This window comes from Mixophyes fleayi, chromosome 4 (assembly GCF_038048845.1).
Source record: "Mixophyes fleayi isolate aMixFle1 chromosome 4, aMixFle1.hap1, whole genome shotgun sequence".
Lineage (NCBI taxonomy): Eukaryota > Metazoa > Chordata > Amphibia > Anura > Limnodynastidae > Mixophyes > Mixophyes fleayi.
This window is the reverse complement of record NC_134405.1, coordinates 321,845,450-321,872,741: the sequence shown is the minus strand read 5'-3', so window position 1 is coordinate 321,872,741 and position 27,292 is coordinate 321,845,450. Positions and strand designations below refer to the sequence as shown.

At 41.2% G+C, this 27,292-nt stretch overlaps 1 protein-coding gene across 1 annotated transcript in view; it reads left to right on the top strand.

The window, feature by feature from the left end:
* Window positions 1-27,292, top strand: part of CRACR2A (calcium release activated channel regulator 2A) — a 115,339-nt gene that overhangs the window by 66,802 nt on the left and 21,245 nt on the right. The window contains exons 5-13 of the mRNA XM_075210196.1: window positions 5,160-5,306; window positions 7,424-7,514; window positions 11,816-11,911; window positions 15,074-15,261; window positions 17,115-17,186; window positions 17,916-17,961; window positions 18,401-18,492; window positions 22,908-23,223; window positions 24,476-24,608. Coding sequence (XP_075066297.1) covers window positions 5,160-5,306; window positions 7,424-7,514; window positions 11,816-11,911; window positions 15,074-15,261; window positions 17,115-17,186; window positions 17,916-17,961; window positions 18,401-18,492; window positions 22,908-23,223; window positions 24,476-24,608 — 1,181 coding nt within the window. The remainder of the gene's footprint in view (window positions 1-5,159; window positions 5,307-7,423; window positions 7,515-11,815; window positions 11,912-15,073; window positions 15,262-17,114; window positions 17,187-17,915; window positions 17,962-18,400; window positions 18,493-22,907; window positions 23,224-24,475; window positions 24,609-27,292) is intronic.

Below are 27,292 nucleotides of genomic sequence, written 5' to 3'. Positions count from 1 at the left end.
AGATTTTTCTTCTATTATCGCTCCAATCACAGCGTTAACTAAGAGATCTGCCAACCCGAAGTTATGGTCTCCTGAAGCTATTTCTGCCTTTGCTACTCTTAAAAAAGCCTTCTCCTCGGCCTCTGTTCTCTCCCAGCCGGATCAACAGCGACCTTTCTTTGTGGAAGTGGACGCCTCTTCTATTGGCATCGGAGCCGTGTTGTTCCAAAAGACACCTTTGGGTACTCATTCTCCGTGCGGGTTCTTCTCTAGACGATTCCTTCCTAATGAGATTAACTGTGGAATCGGAGATAAAGAGCTTCTCGCTATCAAAGCAGCTCTGGAGGAGTGGCGACACCTGCTAGAAGGCGCTTTATATCCTGTTACCATATTTACAGACCATCGAAATTTAACATTCATTCGTGAAGCTCGCTTTTTGAGTCCTCGGCAAGCCCGCTGGGCATCATTTTTTGCTCGCTTCAATATGACTCTTACATTCTGTCCAGGGGCTAAAAATGGGCGAGCAGACGCTCTATCCCGCTCTTTTGATGATACGGACCGCCTGAATCCATTAATTCCTTAATGCTTTATCGACCCTTCTAACATTGTGGCTGTTACCAATACTGTTAAGGCTGCTCCTCCTACAGGGCGATCATTTGTGGAACCACAGTTACGACTCAAGGTATTGAGATGGGCTCATTCTTCCCATATTGCGGGACACGCTGGAATTAAGAAGACCACATTCCTTCTTTGTCGTCGTTTCTGGTGGCCCACTATACATGCTGATATACGTGATTTCATTGCAGCCTGTACCATCTGTGCCCAACATAAAACTTCCAGGAGGGTTCCGGCTGGATTGCTGCGCCCCATGCCCATGCCTAATGCTCCTTGGGAAAGTATAGTCATGGATTTTATCACTGATCTTCCCTGCAGTTCGGGATTCAATACCATCTGGGTCGTCATTGATCGGTTTTCCAAAATGGTGCACTTCATCCTTCTCTCTGGTCTGCCTTCGGCCAGTCGCTTAGCCGACACATTTATCAAAGAGATTTTCAGACTACATGGTTGTCCAAAAGAAATCATCTCTGACAGAGGGTTCCAATTCATCTCCAGTTTCTGGAGGGCCTTCTGCAAGAAGTTGGGTACAGAATTGAAATTCTCGTCGGGGTACCACCCCCAGACCAATGGTCAGACCGAGAGCATCAACCAGGATTTGGAGGCTTTTCTTCGTTGCTTTACCGCTGACAATCAAAGCAGATGGTCACAATTCCTTCCCTGGGCAGAGTTCTCACACAATCACCATGTCCATGAGTCTACCTGGTTTTCTCCATTCTTTATTGTGACCGGGATGCATCCTATTATCCCAGACCCATTTCCAAATTCTTCCTCCTCAGTTCCGGTGGTGGACTCACTCTATCAAGAATTCTCTCTCATTTGGGCCAGAACCAAAGCAGCTCTGCAAAAGGCAACACAACACCACAAGACCTTCGCAGATCGCCACCGAAGAGCTACTCCTCTATTGAAGGTAGGGGATCAAGTATGGCTGTCCACTAAAGATTTAAAACTTAAAGTACCATCTATGAAAATGGCTCCACATTTCATTGGTCCCTACACCATCTCACATGTCATCAATCCAGTGTGTGTCAAGTTAATGTTACCCACTTTGTTGCGATGTCATAATACCTTTCATGTATCCTTACTTCGACCATTGGTGCTTAACAAATTCTCTATACCTCCTTCTCGACCTCCTCCAGTGCAAACCTCCTCAGGAACAGAGTTCGAGATCAGCCGAATCCTGGATGTCCGTCTTCGCTATGGTCGTCAGCAGTTCCTTGTTCACTGGAAAGGATTTGGTCCTGAAGAAAGATCTTGGGTGGACAAACCAGACCTTCATGCTCCCCAGCTACTCAAAAGATTTCTCCAATCGAGGGGAGGAGGAGGAGGGCATACTGTCAGGCGCCGCCTGGATCCCGGACGGGGGCGCCCGCTGATCCGCGCGTCTGGTTGCCTAGCAACCAGACGCGTCACTTCCTCCCCGCTCGGCCGCCCGGCTACTGTGCAGGAAGCGTTCCCATTGCTAGGCAATGGGACGCCACGTCTAGGAAGCGCTACGACGCTAATAATAGGATGGCGCTGCGGCGCTGAAGCTGATTGGGCACTTGTGTTATTTAAGCCTCTCTTGACCCCATCACCAGTGCCAGAGTTTCAGGTCTACCTGTCCTCCAGCGTTTCTTGTGTACCTGTGATTACTAGTCTCCTGACCTTTGCCTGCCTCCTGATTATCTGCCGTTTGCCTGTGACCCTTGTGACCCGGATTGCATTGACTACTCTTTTGGATCTCCCTTCTGTACCTCGCTGCCAGAACGCTACCGACCCGGCTTGACTCACCACCCCTTTGGATTCTCCGCGTGTACCTGCCTTGCCCGCACCATTGCCGAGCCGGCCTGTCTGACATTTCTCTCGTGCTTCGCTATCTGACTTGTGGAAGGACCGCGACCTGCGTGTTCCCTGCAGCTGAGTCCATACCTCCTTGCGGGGGTCCCTGGTGAACACCAGGGGCACGTTAGACTCCGCACCTTCCTTCGAGTAGTGCCCAACAATAGCAGGTACTCTATACTCAGTCGTGACATAATGCTGGCTATACACTGGCCTGCTGATTCTGCCACTTGGCTCCAGGTTGCCAAATATGAAAGGATTCAGCCATTCGGCACACATACCAATGGCTAATTCTTCATTGGGTCCATTTAGTTTTGTCCAAAGAGGATCACACACACAGGCCAATTGTAGTCTTCCTACCCTATATAGTCTTTTGAATGATGGTTCTTCCCAATGAATGACTATTTCCATGATGAGTACAGTAGGATTTCTTTAGTATAAATGGCTCAATCTGGTGACCCCCCAAAGGGTGGTGGACACGGTGATGCTATATCTCTCTACTTCCGCTGTATCTCATTTGTAGCAGGGCAGTGTTAAGCATGAATGGTGTGATTGATATGCTATACCAAGCAAATTCACAGCTTAAGTGTATGTGATTTATAACCATGTTCTGTTAATACATTAACATTGATTAACTATTACAAAATCACTGCTTTAGAGGAAGGCAGGCTTCTTGGAGAACGGAGCCTCCAGCCACATCACAGTGCTTATTGTAACTATCTGTGGGCCGCGGGGTGTACCTAGCTGGCTGGGAAGTCCCAGGATTACATTTTTGAGAGTCATGTAATTGGCTCACGTCCTACCCTGAGAAGCCCTCTTGAGACTGGTGTGCCCTGTTACAGCAGAATGACCATTAACTGAGAGGGAGAGGAACCTCAGGACAGGAGATAACAGAAAAGGACAGGACGGGTAGGTGGGGAGAACATGCAGAGACAGACCAGGACGCCTAGCAAATAGCAAATAACAGACATTTCTAGGCCATCCTACACTGATCTTTAGAAGGATCGACCTTACCTGGCGAAAAATCTGTGGGTCCAAAGCTCATGCCCTTACGATCTCACCTCTTGTCTCAGTTTTGCCCTTTTCCCTCTAGATTGTGAGCTTCCCTATCCTTTGTTCTCACGACTGCACTTATTTTGTTTACTTTATATGCCCCTGTTTTATGCATTCTTGGTTTCCACCACTGCATGGTGCTATGGAGCACTGTGGCACTTTACAAATCAATGACAATAATATTAATTTAACACACAGGCAATTCAATGTGAATTAAACCACTGTTTTTGTCAAAATGCCTACAAGTGGAAAACGTGAAGTAATGTGAATGCATTACGCCACTTGTCGATTGACACTCATGTTTCCAGTCAGAGCTCATTGGAGTGGAGCCTTGTCTGTCTACCGACAAGAGCATACCTGTCTAGTCTTCCGGAATGTCCAGGAAGCCACGAATTTCGGGGAGTCTCCCGGACACCAGGAAGAGCAGGCCTCCTTCCAGGATACCATTAACTTCCCTATTGAAGTTGGTGGAGGCGGTGGTCTATGACACAATTTGCGTCACCTTAGAGCAGCCCCTCTCTGCGCTATGCCACAAATCATGCACCTGAAACCTTATTCAGTTGTGTTTTTTTCTTGTGATTTGAGATTGTGTTTTTGTGGTCAGCAGCCTTGATATGTAAAGGCTATATGGGGAGAAAGGCAATGATTCGTGTGATAGTTCTAGATGGAGAAGTCATTTAAGGATACTCCTAGCAATATAAATTATATAATTTGTGCTTCATTTGGAATATCAGTTCAAGAGCAGTAACTTAATCTAAGAAACATATTTGTTCCATTATCACAAAAATATTAAGTAACAGACACAATTATCATTACCATAGCTAAATTCAACAGACTGTCATGTACTCTAGCAATACAATTTCAAGCATGACATAATTAAACAGTGGTTAATAGTTATAGCCTACGGCCTGATCATAATTTAATATGAAACTATTATGTTTGTTACAATACTGGATAATTTGGGTATTTGAGTAATTACACAAAGTCTAATGAAACAAATGCAAATGCTAAATTAAAGAGCCATTTATTTTTTGTTTAATTGAAAGAATACTTTGTTGGTTTCAAAAGCTTTGCCTAAAATGATCTCTGTAGAGAACTCAGAAACTGTACAGTACGCACGAAGAACAGCCCGATAAATGTGATAACTGTTTGTTTTTTTTAATGTAGTTTTATTAATTATTATATAATTAATAGGTGACAACAATTGGCTAATTATTTTTTTACGTGTGTTTTGACCTTTATATAACACAAGTGCCCGATAGGCAGAATGTACTTACAACTGTATTCAACTAGGAATGTTTATTGAGATCCTCGTGTACTTGAATGCGGATGTACGTACTTGCGATTTCCATCCATGAAAAAAAAAATGCATATTGCGTTCACTTTGTGTTCCTTAAGGAATCAGGCCCTGTAACTATTGTAAAAATAAATAGAATTTTTATTAATGATTATTCTTTTAAGAGTTGCTAATAAATGTGCATATACTGCAGTCTGTTGTGTGTATCTACGTATGGCAAGTAATGTTTTGGCAGAGCGTACATGCACCCAGATTCAAATGGAAGTGTATCTTGAGATACGTTTGGATTTGAATGTGTTTGGAACTGCGCCAAGGTTCCGTGCTCTTTGTTGAAACGCAAGTTGCACCTGATCATGTATCTGGCCCATCATGTCCTTGTTGTTCCTTGTTACAGTGAGAATAACATAAAACGTTTGTGGATGGAGTTGCGGAGGGACGAGCCGCACCTGCTTTCAAGTTTTGAAGAATTCCTTATCAGAGTCTTCTCACAGCTTCAAGAAGCCAATGAGGAAAAGAATGAAATGGAATGTGCACTCAAAAAGTCAGTAAACATAATGATCATTACAACTTTAACGAGGGAGCTAAAGCTGATATAATAATTATATGCATATAAATATATATATATACATATATATATATATATATATATATATATATTTGGAAAAATAACTAAATATAAATGTATCCACTTTCTATATTATTGGTGTGCGTAGGATGTCTGTAAGATGTCCTCCTATGTGGACCACTATCCAAAACAAGTCCTTATCATCTTCATTACATTGCAATCTATAATAAGCAGGTTCCTCTCACCTTATATTTCATTGTATGTTCATGTATTGTTATAATGCTATGTTCACTTGTGTGTGATAGATATGTTAGACCACTACATGTTCAACATTGATATGGTCGACATCATAATATAGACAGGGTTGTAAAGTCAACAATAATTATATCAACAGTATTATTAGGTCAAATAATGAAGTGTAGACAACATTATTAGGTCAACAATTCAAATATAGACAGTATTATAGGGTTGACAATAATATCCCTATCCCTAATCCTATCGCTAACACTAACCATATAATACTGTCAACATTTGAATTTTTGACGTAATGTTGTCGACTTTCTGAATGTCGACCAAATGAATGTCTAGCCGTTGATGATTACCCAACCACCCACCCATATTTTAAAAAGGACATACTTTGTTTAAAAAACCAAGCACTTCAGCGACAGGGACTGCCACTTTTGTGGCTGAAGTGCTTGATTTGTTTGGGCCCCCACAAAAGAGAACATTTTGGTTGTTGGTTGGTCAACTGGAGAATAGATAGGGATTTTATCAATTTACTAATGGGCATATGGCTAACAGCGGCCATCTTCCTCTTTATTAGTTCATCCCCACTGCAATCTAGCGTTACTGATTCTGTTTGTAATTGGTGACAACAACGGTATTCCTCATACAATTTGTAGTTCATTTTGATGGACATAGTTTTTTCTACATGTTTGGGAAGTAGTCTCCTCCGACGATCACACAATGTTCCCGGCTGTGCTAAACACTCTTTAAGAGTACACACTGGAGGGTGGCAGATTACACCAGAGTTTATCTGTAGGATGTCCTCCTATGTGGACCACTGCCCAAAACAAGCCCTTATCATCTTCTTTACATTGCAACCAATAATTCCTCTCACCTTATATTTCATTGTATGTTCATGTATTGTTATAATGCTATGTTCAGTTGGGTGTGATAGATATGTTTGACAGTTACATGATCGACATTTATACGGTCGTCATAATATAGACAGGGTTGGAAAGTCGACAATAATAGCATTGACAGTATTGGTAGGTCAACAATTCAAATGTAGACAGTATTATTAGGTCGACAATAATATCGATAACCCTAATTCTATCCCTATCCCAAACCCTATCCCAAACCCTAACACCATAACCCTATCCCTAACCCTATCCCAAAACCTAACACCATAACCCTATCCCTAACCCTATCCCTAACACCATAACCCTAACCCTATCCCTAACCCACTAACCCAATCTCTATCCCTAATGCTAACCATAATCATAGTACTGTCTACATTTGAATTGTCGACCTAATGGTGTCGATTTTCTGAATGTCGAAAAAAATTAAAGTCTAGCTTTCGACCGCATACCGCTGCTCAGTTTGTCTCCCTGACCATAAAGTGCTGCAGAAAACGGGATATAATAACTATTATTTCAGTGTGCGGATCGATTTATGATGAAGTGCAGCCATAATGGTTGTCTAGACCATTCTTGCCCACTTTTTGAACCTCCCCTTCAGGATCTTCTGGAGGGGAGTTTCAAAAAGTGGGTTCAAAAAGTGGGTGACACAGTGTGATGACACAATTAGCATCATCACAGGCCTTCCCCCCGTTGTGCAACAATATGATTCCCGTAATTGTGCAGCAGGGGTGGGGCCATGATGACGCGTTTCACTTTGAATCACGTTATCAAGGTCCTGTCCAGTTCAGTGTCCAGGAGGATAGCCTACTCTGCCTGGAGTCAAGGAGAAGTCCCCGAATGTTGGGAGTCTCCTATACATTCTGGGAAAGTAGGCAAGTATGGTTTAGGCAGAGACCTAACCAACCAGTATCAGAATAATGAAACCCTCCTTTACTTCTATCTGACCAGGAAAATCGCCACCTACGACACTGAAATACAAAACTTGTACGAAGAGATGGAGCAACAGATAAAGACGGAGAAGGAGCAATTTGTCTTGAAAGTAGGTTCGTGTTCTGCAGAAATTAATGCTTTCATTAATTGCTCAATACATGAATAGTCATTTCTTCCTGTGCCTGTTACCAAACACATCTCACTTAGGGGCATATTTTTGAAAGGACAAAAAGCATTATTGCTCATGGAAACTGGTGTTTTCACAGTCAATAGAATTTATTTCCGCTTCACCCAATTTATGAAAGGTCTCGCTACCGGCGGTAATATTCACTGGCGTCCCTGAGGCTTTGCAAGGGGAAGCCTAATTATCCAGTATTCCTGTATTTAATGCATTAATGTTTAAAAATATTTTAATCTCTCAAATAAATGAAATCATTTGTACATGTTAATTTAATTTATTTATTTTTGCACTATAAACTATAGCACAAATCTAAGCTTTACATTCCACTGCGTATGTGTGAGCCAGAAATTCGGGGACTGCAGAGACTGGCCTGGTTAAGCGGTAATCAATCTCTTACCACTCTGAGCCGTTATCATCGGGCAGCTGCTGCCTGGGCACAATTTTAGCAATAAATGGCACCGATACCTTGATAAGCAGCAATAAAAAAACTATTTTTTTGAGGCTGGCAAAAATGTATATGAGCGCGGTCATGTGGAATAGTAGCGTTTGAGTCGAGCGGGGGTATAGTTTTGGGTGGTCGATTGGTCGATGTTTTGTTTTTTTCTGCCTTACTTGATTTTTAAAATGTTTGAAGTTATGGATTAAAGTTTTACAAGACACCCAATGTTCAGCATAATTGAAGTGATATTATCATCAACACATACGCTAAGACTTTTCTTCAGCGAAAAAATGCCCTAATACGCCCAATAACACCCACTTCCCCCACACTCCCTGTCCTTGTTAGGGTTCACCAACACTAGTCCTGCTGTAATCGGGACTCCTATACTAAATACTATAAACCAAAATAAATCTCCCATTGCGCTCCTGTTATGGGTCGAGAATCACAAACTTAATTAGGGTCCAACGTAGAATTCGAACTGATCTCCTTCTTATTAAAATATTTTATATATTTTCTTACTTTTTATATCGTTTTTATATATTTCTTTTCCTTGGACATCTTCTCTGGGATCTGAAGATCCAGTAGGAAAAATATTTTTTTTTAAACGGTTACAATACAGAACTTAGTTATACTGTATGTTATGTAGAGTTTATTAAACATAGTTACAAGTCCTTTTAGAAAATCAGTCTGGGGCCCCAGAGTTGATCTTAAGTTACACATGTAATTATTTCCTATTAACATCATTTTAGTCAAAAAATAGAAACCGCTAGTATTTTCATTAGAAATAATTCTTTATCCTATAAACAAAATTACCGCCTAATGCAGCTGAGCACAGGAGTGGGGCTCAGGCTTAATGGAAGACTTGGAGCTTTTTGCTTTACAGGAAACACAACTTAATTGAGTCTTTGTAGAAAAATACACTTTACATAGAAAAAAGAAGAGCGACTCTTATAGAGAACCTCTCTAACTGGTGCTAACGGTAATGATTTCTTCTGCTTTTTTTTAAAGGCTTTTAATGGGAATTTGAGCAGTGGATGAACAATGGAAAAAACAATCTATAATGTATTTCACATTGGATTTAGTCATCAGATAAAGAATTGAGAATATTTGCTGAAACCTTCAGGCAAAATTTTAATGTAACTGTGTTTCAATGAGATCGTCTTTATAGTTTCAAATGTCTGAGCCTACGTTACCAGTGGATGTTGGGTCTGTAAAGAATAAAGTTAATCATCTGTGCCATAAACTCTACAGGGTTTATTTAAAATACATCCCAAAATGTATTCAGCCAAATTGGGACAGACCATTTCACCCATCCACACGAAGCCCCCCCCCCCCCACAGTTTGACTGCCTTGACCCTCTTTTCAACCAACAAAACGCAGTCTCTGGTAAAGCCACACCCACTTTTGTGTAAGCCCCACCCCTTTCACGGTTTGCAAATTAGCACTGTCCCACCAAAGTCAGGATAGTGTTAATTATATGGACAATCACCCCTTTCCCGTCTATTTATATTGTAGTTGCGGGCAGTGCCGTAACTAGGGCTGTACGAGAGGTTTGGGCGACCAGGGCACAATGCTAAAGGGGGAGCAGTTTATGAATATTTTGGGTTAATTTGGTTAAAATTGAAGGCTAGAGGGGTGGCGGTTTTCCTCCTCGCCTCAGGCGCTAAAATTTTAAGTTGCGGCTCTGCTTGCGGGCCACAAGTGTTTGACACAGGACGTCAGTCTGCTAACAAGGAGTTCTGGCCAATCACGGTGAGAAGGAATTCCACCGCCTGGGTCGTGTGAGGTGCTATAGAGAGGCTGCAGTACAAGTTCCTCTGCTCAAATTACTGGAATCACTAAAAAAACATGAAAACATAATTCAAAATATAACACAGTTTAAAAAAAAACAAAAAACCCAAAACTTTCTTTTTGCACTGTTTTTTCTCTGCGCTGACGTCATTAATATTGCTCATTGTCTGTAGGAGCAGTCACGTCTTGAAGAGTGTATGACAATCTCCTACTTACCTTGTGTATCAATGCTCCTCATAGTGACTTATTAGGAACATGGCTGCCAATTCAGGGCCCCAGTACAACAACTTCATGGAGCCCCCTTATAGGTGCGCGTTGAAAAATATTGCACGGCCACTTGGCGGTGGCCCAAAGTTGGGAGTGGGTGTGGTCATACAATTGGGGGCTATTCATAATTGGGGCATGGCTGGTGAAGGAAAAGCGCTAGGCTCTGAATTCACCGGAGCATGACATATGTCCAAGTACTCCTGACTCTCAAGACATCTAGCACCACAGTGTAGTACAGACAGAATGCAGTGTGTACACAGAGAGTTCACAATCTTGGCATGTACCTTACATTGGGCAGGACACTCACCAAAAATTGGGATTGTCCCACTAGAATCACAAAATTTCACACACTCTCCTGCTCTCTCCTACCTGTTCTTCTCACTTTCACCCTATGTGGCCGCAGGTTTCTTAAGTTGCAGCTTGTCTGGGTCCTGGAATGTTGGGGGCCCTGTTTGGAAAAAAATGGCTACATTTAGAAAATTTCAACCAGCCCCTCCGTTAAATCAACAGCACCCATGATTAATAATTAGGCCTACCTCCAGCCCCAACATTAGAATAATAGTATTCCCATTACCCCGCAAACAAAATAGCAACCATTAATTAGCCACCATCTACCTCACACACACTACATTGCCAAAAGCTCCCTGTGCCTTCACACACACATTACTGTGCCCCTTCATCATCACCACGCTATGCCCCCTTATGATCGCACTGCGCCCTCCATGCTGCCTTTGCCCCTTTCTTCATCCCCCTGTGCCATGCTACCTTTGCCCCCTCCTTTCATCATCCCCCTGTGCCATGCTGCCTTTGTCCCTCTTTTCTTTATCCCTCTGTGCCATGCTACCTTTGCCCCCTCCTTTCATCATCCCCCTGTGCCATGCTGCCTTTGTCCCTCTTTTCTTTACCCCCCTGTGCCATGCAGCCTTTGCCCCTTTCTTCATCCCCCTGTGCCATGCTGCCTTTGCCCCCCCTTTCTTCAAAGCCTGTGCCATGCTGCCTTTGCCCCCCCCTTTCTTCAAAGCCTGTGCCATGCTGCCTTTGTCCCCCCTTTCTTCATCCCCCTGTGCCATGCTGCCTTTGCCCCCCCTTTCTTCAAAGCCTGTGCCATGCTGCCTTTGTCCCCCCTTTCTTCAACCCCTGTGCCACTCTGCGTTTCTCCTCTTTCACTTACCTCTGTGTTGCTTTCTTTCATCTTTATTTTCTCTTCTGCTCTTTTCTGCCTTCTGTCTTCTGCCTTCTTCTGTGCTCGGCTTTTCACTGAATGTAAGATTCATTGCAAACAGAGAGGGGAAGAGGGACGCCGGCGCCGCGATCATGTGAGTATTTGTATACACACATGATCGCACGGCGCCAGCGCCCGGCTGCACAAAATAAAAAAAACAGATTGGAAAAAAAAAAAGTTAAAAGAAAAAGTAAAAAAAATAAATAAATCCAGAGTGAGGGTCCGGGGGCCCGGATAATTAGTACCCGCCCCCTCCCTCTTGGCGGCCCTGATTAGTAAGCGTTCAGAGATCCTACCTGTGTCCTCTCTTCATTACTTTGTATAGAAGTGCTCTTCACAGTGTATATACGAGGAGGTGCTTGAGGATGACTTGTGGATTGCACAAGTTTCTAGATACCAAGACTCACATACTTAAGTTTGTAAAGTGTCCTTCTAGTGATATGTTGGTATAGTAAATATGGAGGGCACAAACTATTAATGTCTTATCATTGTCCATTATATCATGCCTAGGACACAGAGAGGTATCAAACACGCAGCCACGAGATGGAGGAAAAGCTGGTGAACAAGGAACAGGAGCTGAAACATCTTGCACAGAAGCAGAAAAGGGTATATATACCTATCACCATTCACAAAGCACTGCAATGTTATGCATTTAAAGAGTACTTGTCACATATTCCCATTAGAGGCAGCCATTTTGTTGGTTGAGCCAAAAATCAGCGTGTTAGTTCACTTCATGTCTCAGTGATGTCACTAGTGCCTCATACCTCAGTGATGTCTCTAATGTCTCATGTCTCAGTGATGTCAATAGCACCTCATGTCTCAGTGATGTCACTACTGCCTCATGCCTCCGTGATGTCACTAGCATCTCATGACTCAGTGATGTCACTACTGCCTCATGCTTCCGTGATGTCACTAGCATCTCATGACTGAGGAATGTCACTAGTGCCTCATGTCTCAGTGATGTCACTAGTGCCTCATGCCTCCGTGATGGCACTAGTGCCTCATGTCTCAGTGATGTCATTAGTACCTCATGCCTCAGTGATGTCACTAGTGCCTCATGTTTTAGTGATGTCACTAGCATCTCATGACTCAGGGATGTCACTAGTACCTCATGCCTCAGTGATGTCACTAGTGCCTCATGCCTCCGTGATGTCACTAGCATCTCATGACTCAGGGATGTCACTAGTACCTCATGTCTTAGTGATATCACTAGCACCTCATGTCTCAGTGATGTCACTAGAGTATCATGTCTCAGGGATGTCACTAGTACCTCATGCCTCAGTGATGTCACTAGTGCCTCATGCCTCCTTGATGTCACTAGCATCTCATGACTCAGTGATGTCAATAGTGCCTAATGTCTTAGTGATGTCACTAGCACCTCATGTCTCAGTGATGTCACTAGAGTATCATGTCTCAGGGATGTCACTAGTCCCTCACGTCTCAGTGATGTCATTAGAGTATCATGTCTCAGGGATGTCAGTAGTGCCTCATGTCTCAGTGATGTCACTAGGGCCTCACATCTCAGGGATGTCACTAGTGCCTCAGTGATGTCATTAGAGTATCATGTCTCAGTGATATCACTAGTGCCTCATGTCTCAGTGATGTCACTAGTGCCTCATGTCTCAGTTATATCACTAGTGCCTCATGTCTCAGTGATGTCACTAGTGCTTCATGCCTCAGTGATGTCACTAGTGCCTTATGTCTCAGTTATATCACTAGTGCCTCATGCCTCAGTGATGTCACTAGTGCCTCATGCCTCAGTGATGTCACTAGCGCCTCATGCCTCAGTGATGTCACTAGTGCCTCATGCCTCAGTGATGTCAGTAGCACCTCACATCTCAGGGATGTCACTAGCGCCTCATGCCTCTGTGATGTCACTAGTGCCTCATGCCTCAGGGATGTCTCTAGTGTCTCACGTCTCAGTGATGTCACTAGCGCCTACTGAACACTAGGCTGGATCCTCATGAATCTTGCCGCATAAAAGGCTGCCCCCACTGTGACTAGGTAACGGGTACACTTTAATAAACTGCCCCCCTTTAATTTGTTATGTTGTATCTGCTGCTTAATCTCAGAGGCATTGAGTGTTCTTGAAATCAAATCTCTTTGAAGTAGCGGAGAATGAGAACTATAATGAGTATGTGCAGGTTTTTATGTTTTCATGTTTATGTAAATCCTGCTGTTCAGCTCCTTTCATTTTGCACTTTTTAAGTAGTGCATTTAGCTCTGATGAATTGATGAATTGCCCTTTCAAGTCTAAAAACAAAAAAATCCTCCAACAACTGGGTTACATAATCCCTACAGAGAGGGTCCTGTACCACTTTCACAGTAAGTTATTAGTAAGGTATAATGCAGTCATTTTATGTTTGTTTTTTTTGTTATTATTCCTCTGTTGTAAGTTTATGAGATGGTTGTTATGTAACACATCTGCTTTGCTTTTCTACTAAGGTATCATATATTTTTTAGCATGAATAATATTTTTTTGCATTTTTTTGTGTAGCATATGGACAGGTCCGTATATATGTCAGTCTGTGTCTCCGTGGATCTACGAAGCTTTACCATGCATTAAATGCCATATTCTGTGCAGAGCAATGCTTTACTAGACGTAAGCTGGTCGAGATAATATTGCTTTTGCTATAAAAGTCACAGACTTATGGACAGAGAGGCAGCATTTTTCACTAGAGGCAAATTAAACTTTTTGGCCCAGATATCCATTCATCTGTAGCATTCAGGAGTACAACCTGAACTTGGATAGCAAAGAGTATATAATGTTTACTCCACATTGTAAAGCATCTATCTATTTCTGGCCATAACATAAAGAGAGGTTACAATTACTCATTGGACTCTCCTTGGTTTATTGAGCTATTGGAAAGTAGTATAATGTGCATGAACGTTTACTTGCCAACTCTCCCTGAATGTCTGGGAGACTCCCTGAAATAGGGTTGATCTCCCTCACTCCCTGAAGAGTCTGGAATTCTCTCTGATGCTGAGCCAGTACAAGACGTGGTTGGCTTCGCCATCTGTGGCATGATGACACAGTTCAGAAATTGTGTCCTATGTCCATGTATTGATGCTTATGGTGGTGGCCATTTTCATGGAGCCCAAGATTTAATCAAAGACTGACAGGTAGACAACATGGCTTCAGTAATGGAGACAGAAATGTAAAAGACACTTCAGTCTCTAGAGATTCATTAGCTGCTTTTCTTTAACGCACAGTTGCCTACTCTCCTGGAATGTCCGGGGGAGACTACTGCATTACTGGGAGACCTCCCGGTTCTCGCACCTACAATAGATAAGTGGTGGGGGCGGGGTTTAATTACGCAAATATCGCGTTAGCAAGCCCCACCTTGCACACCCACCTGCCCCCGGATCTCCCTGAAGTCAACGAGGAAATGTTGGCAAGTATGCATGAACGTCTACCTTTCAAAGTAAATAGATTACATGAATTACATAAAGACTTTTCCACCACCTGTTCTAGAATGTACAAAATAAGTGATAGCTAGAATCTGATTGGTTGCTACGGGCAACACCTTCACTTTTCATTTTTTGCAAGATTTGATAAATCTACCCCTTAGTCTTTGGCAGTGTATATAGAATAAAGTCACCAATCAAGGAGAGAAACTGCTCTCATGGTACCGTCCATAGGCTCCTAAGATTAAGATGGATCCATTTCTAGAATTTTTTTTTTTTTTAAATATTACAAATTTGAGGGCTGGATTTCCTGGTGACATGTTTTTGTCTTATTCACTTGTTCTCCTGAATGTGTTACAGTTGGAGACTGAGTGCACAGAACTCAATAATGACAAGTACGAAACCAAAGCTGAGAACGAGAAGCTGAAGTTCACGAATAAAGAGATGAGACGAGATCTTGAGAGGACCTCACAAGAGTTAATTACGGCTCAGAGGCAACTGAAGATCCTACAAGAAGAGGCCTCTCAGCTGCACGAGGAAAGAGAAATGTACATAGATTATTTATAGTAATTGTAATAGAGAATGATTATCAATGGCCTTATTTACTGTGCCGATGTGTTCCGATGCGTTTCTAGCTGTTTTCCATTGTGTGTTCGGCAAATTTTACCAATACAAAGGTTTGTTTTGTCTATAATTGTTTACCAAGTATATCTAATATCTACAGATGGAGTGATTTTCTTCTAGACTCACAGCACAATTGAGCACCTTCCGGCAGGCGGACTACTTCCAGTACCCACCTTTATTAGTGCTGCATTGTCATTGTTACATAACGGAGGTGATGACGTTATTGTGACACAATCCAATACATCCTCTACAATTTGGGAAACACTGGAATTGTCACGTTCTTTATGCTGAATTTACCACCGACTGGTATTGGCACTACTAAACAGGTAGGCTCGGAGTCTAACCACACCCCCGGTGTTCACCAGGGACCCCCGCAAGGAGGTATGGACTCGGCTATGTGAGGTGCGCAGGTGGCGGCTCTCTGGGTTACTCACCAGTGCGGTAGCGGGGTGAACAGCAATGGTTGAACAGTCCAGGTCAAACAATAGTGAAGTACACAAAGATGATCCAGAGGGAAGCCAAAGGTCAAAACCAGAACGGGCAATGCAGTACCGGGGCCGTCCAAGAATCAAGCCAAAGGTCAGGAGCCAAAACACGGATGCAGGATACAGATAACTGGAGTGCTGGAGCTGGTGTGAACCAATACTCTGGCACCACAACACAGATAGGAGGTGCCTTAAATAAAGGGAAATGACCCCTGATTGGAGGGGAGTGGATTTGGCGATCAGCTGCAGCAAGAGGAAAGCGTCCCGTTGCCTAGCAATAGGACACGAGCATCATTGCGCATGTACGGCGCAGCCTGGCCACCCAGAACCAGGAAGAGCGTCCCGTTGCTAGGCAACAGAACGTGAGCGGCGAGAGAAGGCAGGTGTCCGTCCCCAGCATCATCATCATCATTTATTTATATAGCGCCACTAATTCTACAGAGAACTCATTCACATCTGTCCCTGCCCCATTGGAGCTTACAGTCTAAATTCCCTAACATAAACACACACACACACACACACACACACACACACACACACACACACACACAGAGAGAGAGAGAGAGACTAGGGTCAATTTGATAGCAGCCAATTAACCTACTAGTATGTTTTTTGGATTGTGGGAGGAAACCGGAGCACCCGGAGGAAACCCACACAAACACAGGGAGAACATACAAACTCCACACAGATAAGACCATGGTCGGGAATCGAACTCATTACCCCAGTACTGTGAGGCAGAAGTGCTAACCACTGAGCCACTGTGCTGCACCTAGGGGAAGTGCGGGGACGGCGCCTGACAATAATGTTTCATTAATCTAAAGGAAGATTGTTACACCTGTATACATTTCTAACAAATGCGAAAACTGATTTATTTTTAAACGGGTTGTCCACTCTTGGACAATAAGAAAATAAGGGGTCACCCCAGGAACACCCCACAATATGTCTATCCGAGAGTTGACTATAGCATTTCCATAACCCTAAGTTCTGTAGAATCAATTGAGAGACATAGAATATAAGCTCTGATATTATTGGCAGATAGTTCCACCATCCAGACCACAATCAATCAGCCGGCATCCTGGACTGCTGGATGGCACCCCCTGCAGGTCAGCACCCAGGGGCAACTGGAGTCCAGCCCACAAATAACCCTGTCTGATCAGGGACTCTGGTGTTTGAACCATCTGCACCATCATCAGTCCTGCTGGGTCATTGTGCAAATAAATTTGTGATCATTAAAACTTCCATTGTTCCTTCTTGAGATATCATCATTTTACTGAATATCTGTTGTTTTAAAGGGAAGTGTATCGGGTGACGGAGAGTTTACAGCGTGAAAGAACAGCACTTCTAAAACAGCTGGACTTGCTAAGGTAAGTCAACCCTGATTACATGAGACGGATGCTGCAATATAAGATTATTAATTTTGATGGTTTATGCTATTAAAATATAACTCCATTATAAAATGACGTTGCCTTTTTCAAATCATTATGTTGGGTATTACAACCTATTGGAATAATTTCTGGCACTTCAAATAGTACTTCTGCCTGAAATTGCCTTTTAAAGGCACAGAAACACACTTTTGCTGCTATTGTGTATAATTGACTCTCGTTTGCAATGTCTGTAACCATAGAAACATTGATTGCAGTCCACAGTTGTTAACTTGATCAAAGACTACCAAGTTGGCAGACCAAATGTGTGTGATCAATGTTAGAGAAGTCCTAGCAGGCAGAAGGCTTGGGGCCGTGAAAGGTTATTTGTAAATGCACTGCATAAGGACCAGCAACTTCAGAAAAGCAAATATGCTAAAAGCAACATTTGTAAGTGCTATATTTCATCCAGAATGACAATGAGAATCTATGGAACCTCCATAGTAATGATTTACTATAAAGCTGTACAGATTCAAAATTCCTGAGGCTTGTCTTATGGACTTGATACATATCATATTCTTAAACGTTGTTTTTGCTCCTTAAACTTTTTGTAACACTTTCAACTTACTTTTCATTTCCGCTGTTCCACATTTTCAAATCGGTACCAAAAGGAATATTTAAATTCAGAATGTAATTTCAGTAACTTGTGATTATTATTACTTTTTTTTATAGGGAAATGAATAAGCATTTGCGAGATGAACGTGACAGCTGTTTGCAGGTACAGCAGAACTGAGGTTACCAGTGTTCTAATACAGTAGGAGTTATTTAATATCTTGATGTAGTGTAACCCATAGCAACCAATCAGCTGTGAGCTTTTATCAGCTTGTTTAGTCAGGCTAATGAAAGGTAATATCTGATTGGTTGCTATCGGTAAAAACATATATATGTGAAGTTAAGCCTTTATAAGTTGAGACTAATTGGTGACACTTTTGGTTTTAAAACGACTGTACCATATACCAGTAATAAGGATAGTGTCCCACTTTTTCATCATTTGTCATTTATTTTTACTTGCAATAGTTATATTTCATCTGTTATATTGTTCTTTATATACTACATACAGTAGTTAATGACTTGTGCTTATCTCATCGCTCATAGTTGTAAATCTCACATATTCTTAAATGGTATATGGAACAGAAATGTTATTATTTGTTTGCTAGAAATCTAAGGTAAATCCGGCTAAATCGCTGCGGAATCAAAGATCAGGATCTGTAATCGGAAAATATTTTGAAAGGAGGCCTTCAGTGAGAAGGTAAATATAAATATTTAAAAGGGACCCTATACTAACTGCAGAGTTCTTAATTTAACATCTTACCAATATTTTTTTTTTTATGTGTTTACAAGTGGTTTGAAATGTAAAAATTCCCTTTTTCCCTATTATGAGGTGAAAAATGTATATCTAGGCATGACTGTAAATAATATTTTAGGAACATTAGGGGGTAAATGTGTGAAGCTGGCAGGTCTGAAAAGTGGAGATGTTGCCTATAGCAACCAATCATATTCTAGTTTTCATTTATTTAGTACATTCTACAAAATGACAGCTAGAATCTGATTGGTTGCTATAGGCAACATCTCCACTTTTCAAACCTGCCAGAAACTCGCAGCTTGATAATTTTACACCCTAGCTGTTTTGTAGAACTTGGTGAGTACGGTAGTGGAGATTCCATAGGAGAGATGATTGATTGGAAAATCAAACAAGAATTACCTGAATATTGTCTTCCATGGTAATTAATTGTCACTGTGGACACTTCATGATTGGAGACAGTGTGGGGCATTATTAAAAATCTGTGCTGTACGACAGTGACAGCAAGTCCAAAGGAATGGGGAATATTACATGTGTAATTTACAATTGAAAATCAAACCTATTTTTCCCATTTGCAATCGTTTCACACTCTATCAGAGAAAGGCGGCTGGGCTTACATATGCAACTCTTTTTATGTGCCTCAAAATTGACACTAATTCTTAGTAAATTAATGGGCTGCGTTGGAATATAGCTTCAGCCGACAAAATGGCTACCTCCTTGTGTCATGGGAAGTGGTCAGACAGAGTTGTTTTGACACCCAATGCAAACATGCGCCCATCCTGAGGGATGCTTGTCCTTCCAGACCTCCACCAGGGGTCGGCTGTCATATTTTAGCACAAGAGGGGGTCAAGATACGGCCCAGCAGCCTATTAGGAACATTTTAAAGGAAAAAAATTGCAGGTGACTCAGCCCAAGGAAGCCCACTATGGAACCGGCCCAGGGGGGCAAATATCCCCCTGCCCCCTTAGCCACTGACCTCCACACATATTAGTGATATGATTACATGGTCATTACCAAGAGCACAGCAGGCATTTGCCAGGATGCCTAGCAAAATTTGGGCTGGGGGCTTGGCAATGTGTTTTCAATCCCCTGTAGGCCCCCACTCTGCTTTTATGAGCAAGTACAGGGGTCAAGTGGTGCAGCACTGTTGACTCCCACACATGTTCTGAAGTACAAAGCGGGCTCAGCATTGCAGACCCCTCACCTCCATGTTCCTCCCCTGGTCACTGCATAGCGATACATCGGGGATCATGTGATATATTTAATCAGCTGCAGAGCTCCTGCGCCCCTCAATTTGCACAGGTGCGCCAACATTCTTACCAAATTGTATGAGTTTGCAGAGCAAGATAGGGGCATTTGTGGAGGTAAAGACATTTACACAGGAGGAGCCAAGTAACCAAGGGGTTCATTGCCAAGTACGGAGTAAGACCACTGATGTGTCTAATTTTGTGGAGCAGTGCAAAAACAAGATTTGTATAGTGAAATAAGATAATAAGATCAAGGGGGAGAGGGCAAATTTGTAGGTATGTTCCTTGCCGTTTGGAAGGGATTAAATACATTTTTACTTGGCAAAAGGATTTTATTTATGCACCAGCTCTGATCTGGTGAAGATTGCCTCTCACCCTCCTATCCGGACGCCTAAATGCATTCGTTTGCAGAAGCTTCTCTCAAGTGGATTAATTACTGTGATGAGGTCCTCTGTGCTATGATGGATGTAAATTAATCTAACCAACCATAAAAATAATATCTCACCCAATGCACAAATTCTGATATTACCCAATTATTGTCTGGATATTGTTTTATAACAATCTTCCTGACGTATATATTTTGCAGTACCTTTATATGGCCTGCAGATGTCCCTGTTGCTAAGCACATTACACCTGTAATATGAATGATGACCTGTCACCATGGTAGCCCATAAAAATGATGGCCCCCCTGACAATGTTTAATCCCTGGCCCAACTCTCCTTGAGAGATGAGTTTGAAAAATGTCATATCTCAACATCTAATTAATAAAATTGCGTTTAGAACAATAATTTTAATACTTTTTGGGGTGGGTAAAGTAAACATTCAGCAGTGTCTTATGTGTCACAGCTTTGTTTGCAGGTTAAGACATATATCAGAGGCATCACTCAAGTCTGAATTTTTTATTACATTTACTTTTATTTGCCAATTGCAAAATAAAAATATTGAATTAAGTTTTTTTTATAGTTGCTCTTTAAAAAAACCCATTATAGTTTTTCTTATCTTCCCCAAGCCGAGTCTGACCTCCGCATAATGTAGAGTCATTTCTGGAAGCAGTTCCATTTACTTCCGATAATTTCTGTTATTTTGCCTGAAGAGTGTTACAGCAATCCCTTGTGTGGGTTCCTCTCAGGTCACAGTGTTTAAGCAGGCATACACCACTGTAGGTCTTTGTTAATGCTAATGCGTGGTTAGAGCTGACTGTTATTCCAAGTCCCCCGTATTTCAATGCATTATTGAAAACTGTTATTTATGTTAAATCTTGTAACATTATTTAAATTCTCCAATAATACTCCAAGGGGTTGTACAATGCGCATGTTCCATTGAAGTACTGTTCAGTTTCAAATAATGCTCTTTGCAAACCATATAATTAATACAAACCTCTTTTCTTTTAGGAGAACGTCTAATTTTAGGACGCTCTACAGGAGTCTAAATTACTTTTAAGTGCTGGGTGGACTATTTTATTTTTTTTAAAGTATTCTCACATCAGCTAATTATTCCTTAATTGGAAGTGCGTCCTCGGAGAGGTTCTCAATTATTATTTCTCTTCACAATTAATTGAGTTTGATGAATTATAGCCAGAATGCAGACAAAAGACCTCAAACTGTACTGTACACCTAGGAGCAGGCGGCTTTAAATAGATTTTTATGGCAATGGATGTTACATAGCGAGTATATTTCCCACAATGCAATTTTTCAGATGTTTTGCAAGAGTGAGGTTGAAGCATATCTTAAAATTGCTGTGCCACAAGAGAAACAGAGGGTGGTGGACCGAAATGACCCATAATTTAGTTGTTTGTCATGTGTTTGTGTAATTCAGAGCATTACAGCCTAGTGAATGTAGCTATATGCCTCATAGGGGGGTGTGCGATTCCCCCCCCGAATTTGTGTGGCGTTCAAACTATTACTGTTATTACGGTAGTTTTACCTGGCTTCCTGCTCACAGCTCCCTGAGCTGGTGTTGAAACTACCGTAATGGTAATTAAGTGCGTAATTACCGTAATATTGGTAATAATGCGCAGGCTGCGTTACTTTTACCCGTAACGCGGTCAGTTGAATTCCCCCCATACTGTAATTCCATTTTCCTTTGTGCAGTAATAATTTTAAGTTTATCACTAAGGTTTAGAAGCCCTAATCAAACTATAGATAGATAGATAGATGTTATGCTAAAAAATTCATAACGTTAATCTAATAATATTCTTAGGGGGGTATTCAATTGTTAGTGAGACGGGTGAAAATCCCGCGGTCGAAAAAATATTACCGTTAATACGGTAATTTGCGCATAAATACCGTTAATACGGTAATTTACTCGCTGGATTTCAGCTTAGGGAGCTGCGAGCTGAAATTCAGCGAGTAATTACCGTATTAACGGTAATATTTTTTGAGCGCGGGATTTTCACCCGTCTCGCTAACAATTGAATACCCCCCTTAAAGTTTATTTATTTTCACCAGTTCTGCCTGAACAAGTCCAGTGTAGCTATTGGCTCTCAATTGTCTATATACCATAGAGGCAGCCATTTTGTGAACTGAACCAATATTCATCATTCTAACACAGCCTCGCTTAATTCATATTGGTTCAGCTTACAATATGGCTGCCTCCACAAGTGCATGGTGATGTCACAGATCCCTACTAAATAGATAGGCTGCTTACTGGAGAATGTTGGTTCACCTCACAAAATGATCATCTCCTTGTGACAAGCACACTATAGCGCAGTGATGGCTGACCTGTGACACTCCAGGTGTTTGCGAAACTACAAGCCCCAGCATGCTTTGCCAGTAGATAACTAGCTGATAGCTGGCAAAGCATGCTGGGGCTTGTAGTTTCACAACACCTGGAGTGTCACAGGTCAGCCATCACTGCTATAGAGGAACTCTTTCTCTAGATAACTTTTTTACCTAAACTATACTACTGGTTAAACTATACCACACAGGAGCTTTGTAGTCAAAGAAGGGACATATATCCGAAGGAAGAAATAGACAGTGTGAGAGGTAATGTTATTTATATTTTCTTTTTTGTAAATGATATAAAATATATTTTTCTTTCTTTAACTCTTGCAAAGTTATGTGGCTTTAATACTAATCTTTGCCCTGCTGATTACATGTGTTTGTGTTCATTCTCCAGTCAGTCGTCTGAAGATGAAGACGTTTTTCCACCTAAACGGAATTCTGTTGGATTGAATGGAATCTTCACACCCGCAACAGAGACTGACAATGCTATAGAAAGCAAGCAAACTAAAGCACATCCGTTGCGAAGAATAATATCGATCGAAGAGGATCCTCTGCCCCAATATTTAGACAGCCAACAGGAGCGGCCATTAAATAACTGGCAGGAGGTCGATGAGAAAGAAGAGAATGTAACAGCCAATAAAGTAGAACACGAAGAAGAAGTACCGACCTCTCCGAGAGGACAACCGGTTGGAAAAGAAACTTTTCCAAATGTAAGAATATGGTTTAAACTCCATTGTTTCGCTAATTGTTTTCTTTCTGCTTCACTCTGAGATGCATTCACTTCCTAAACCAAACAATAAATGGAATCTCACTCCTCTCAAAGCATTTAATGTTGTGTAGAGGGGTTGAGGCCAAAGTTTGGAGAAACCATCTGACACAATAGGTTACATATAACCGATCTTTCTTGGCATGATCAGTAATCATGGTAATAATCAGTAATGTCCACAGTTTGTTTTAATGGCTACATATGTTGCTACGGAAGGTCACTAATGCATAGCTTGTTGGATGGCTGTTTCAGACTGTTTCTGAATTTCCAACAGGTGATTTCAGACAGAAGTATTATTGCAAGTATCAGGAATTATTCTAGTAACATTTATATTGCCTAGGGTAAAGAACTTCATTCGGCAACATCATTCTCTGTGGAGTTACCCTTTAAAAATCTCATCCTGCAAAATGAGTACTTTAATCAGAGGCTGTCATCTTGACAAAGTAAGCCACTCCCCTATTTAAAGGGGGGAATTGGCAAAAAACGAGAGCATGACATCACAAAATGTAATTTGTCTTGTGGATCCACATTTTTAAAGCTTTATAAATTACCTGTATTTTTTTTCCCCACATTCCTGATTATGGGCCTGATTCATTGAGGATCTTAACCTGAGAAACTTCTTATTTCAGTCTCCTGGACAAAACCATGTTACAATGCAAGGGGTGCAAATTAGCATTCTGTTTTACACATAAGTTAAATACTGACTGTTTTTTCATGTAGCACACAAATACTTGATAGCTTATTTGTACACTGAAATTTAAAGTTGATATTGTATCAAACCTGTAGCTGGTGCAAATGATATGACTGAAAATCACCTACCTTTGAGATGTACCTTAGAGATGCCCAAAGCTGGAATTGGATGCTGCTGCGATCTCTCCAGCTTGGCACATCCTTACTGTACATTGGCTACGTGCATACGCCCAGTTCCCTCACCGCTCTGCCCATGATATCGTAGACTGCTGTAAGGGACCTTTGCGCTCGAAGGTGAATTGGATGTGGCTGTGTTCTATGGCGTATGGACTGTTTCTGGGCGTGCTCAGTGGGATTTTACGCAAAATACGCATTTACGTTCCTTAATGATTCAGGCCCATAATCTTTGAAATCCTCTAGTCCCATGTACTTGATGCATAATTCCCTACATAATTCACTACTGCCGCTTGCAAATATACTCTAACTCGGAATTCATTTGTTTAAAGGAAGAACGTGTGTACTGTCCCCCAGATCGATTATTTAAAATTGTCATGGTTGGCAATTCCAGCGTAGGAAAGACGTCATTCCTGAGAAGGTTTTGTGAAGACAGTTTTTATCCTGGATCTGCAGCTACAGTGGGTAGGTGTCCTTAGTATGTAGAGCTATCTCGTCCTGTGTTTTGATAACATGCTCCTTTTTTATCTTGATAAAGAGTCAAGATGACCCATCATCCCACGTCTGTGACCTTCTATTATAGTTCTTGCAGTCAAGGCATTGTTTCGTGTGAGAGAACCTCTAGATTGTAAGCTCGCACGAGCAGGGTCCTCTCTATCCCCTGTTTCATGTCTATGTCCTTGTTCTGTTTCTATGTATGATTTGTTTTGCCGACTGTCTAGAGATGTCTGACACCTTATAAATAAACGATGGTGATGATGAAATCTGCCACACTCACTAACCAAGAAATATTTCAAAGAATTTGAGGGAAATAAACACTGAAATCATGCAGTACCACATGTGGCCTGAAGGTGACATCTTGATGATACTACTAAACCATGGATACAATGCACTACACTGATATTTGTGCCTCAGTAGTGTGGTGACAGCTATTCCTATTTCTGGGACCCTTTGTTTCCTGTATTCTTAAAAGATAGATAGATAGATAGATAGATTGATTGATTGATTGATATGCGATAGACAGACAGACAGATAGATAGATATGTGATAGATAGATAGATAGATAGATAGATAGATAGATAGCTATGTGATATATATGAGATAGATATTAAATAGATAGATAGGAGATAGATAAATATTACATAGACAGATAGGAGAGAGACAGATAGGAGAGAGATAGATATTAGATACATATGAGATAGATAGATAAATGGATATTAGATACATATGAGATAGATAGATAAATGGATATTAGATACATATGAGATAGAGATATGAGATAGATATTAGATAGATAGATAAATGGATATTAGATACATATGAGATAGAGAGTTAGATAGATATGAGATAGATAAATCGATATTAGCTAGATAGATAGATAAATATGAGATAGATAGGAGATAGATAAATATGAGATAGATATGAGATAGATAGATACATATGAGATAGATATGAGATAGATAGATAGATAGATATTAGATAGATAGATATGAAATGGATACATATGAGAGATAGATAGATCGATATGAGAGAGATCGATATGAGAGAGATCGATATGAGAGAGATCGATATGAGAGAGATCGATATGAGAGAGATCGATATGAGAGAGATCGATATGAGAGAGATCGATATGAGAGAGATCGATATGAGAGAGATAGATAGATAGATAGATAGATAGATAGATATGAGATGGATAGATATGAGATGGATAGATATGAGATACATATGAGATACATATGAGATAGATATATAGATATGAGATAGATAGATAGATATGAGATAGCTATTAGATAGATAGATAGCTAGATATTAGATACATATTAGATAGATAGATAAATGGATATTAGATACATATGAGATACATATGAGATAGATAGATAGATAGATAGATATGAGATAGCTATTAGATAGATAGCTAGATATTAGATACATATTAGATAGATAGATAAATGGATATTAGATACATATGAGATACATATGAGATAGAGAGATAGATAGATATGAGATAGATAAATCGATATTAGATACATATGAGATAGATAGATAGATATGAGATAGATAGATCAATATTAGATAGATAGATGGTGTTTGTTTGTAAATGTCCTTAAAATTGTAAGGAAAAACATTTTCTCAGGGCAACAATACTGTTGCACAGATAACTACAGGACGCTGTACTTGAGTTCTCTATGTGCGGATGCAGATCACATCATGTGTCAGAGAAATCTAACCAGAGAATTTGTGACAAAGATCCCCAAGGAGCCATCAGAATATCTCAGTCCTCAGCCTTCTCTGGTCTGTGCAGCTCGTGCGCTGTGTTGTGGCTATTTATCATGATTTATCAGACACGTTTCCCTTTTATGCATCACATCAGCATAATTGATATTAAAACGCACCATGAAATGATATAAAGAGATGCCCACAGTAGACAATATACATAGTTTTAATATGATAGCAAAGCAGTGCCAGCAGGGGAGAGGAACACTCACTTTACTCCCTAAGCAACTGGAACAGGAATATGTATATCCGCCTCCACAAGTTTAGGATGAGGTCATATGTTATAGCTCTGGAGCACCCGGTTGGGGCCGCAGGTGAAGGGTCGACGGGTCGGCTGTTGCCACCTCTGTTCTAATTGAATGAAAGACATGTCTGAGTGAGAGGTGAAGTTAGAAAAAATGAACAGTGAACAGCTGTAAGCAGTATTTTTTTTGTAAACCGGGAACACTGTTTGGTGGGCATTGGTGCTTATTATATTGGGGCATACTAATGGTGGGCAATGGGCAATACTGTATGGTGGGTGGGTTAAAGGACATTTAGCATGGTGAGTAACGGTGTATACTGCATGATGAACAACATGACATATTCTATATTGGGTATGATTGGGGCAATATTGTACATCTGGCATAATAAAGGTAATACAGTTTATTTTGCTACATCCCTCATAGGCAAACCGAGGGGGGGGTTCCTAGTGCCTGGAAACCCCCCTCCAAGCCTGGGGCACTGTATAATTGAGGCTTCACACGACTCTGCTTGAAAAGGGAGAGCTGCGTGCACCTAACAGTAGTGCACACAGCATTGCTCATGTATATTATGAGGATAGGAAGAGTTGGAGAGCAGCCAAGCACTGTCTAAAATTATAGCAACGCCCCCAT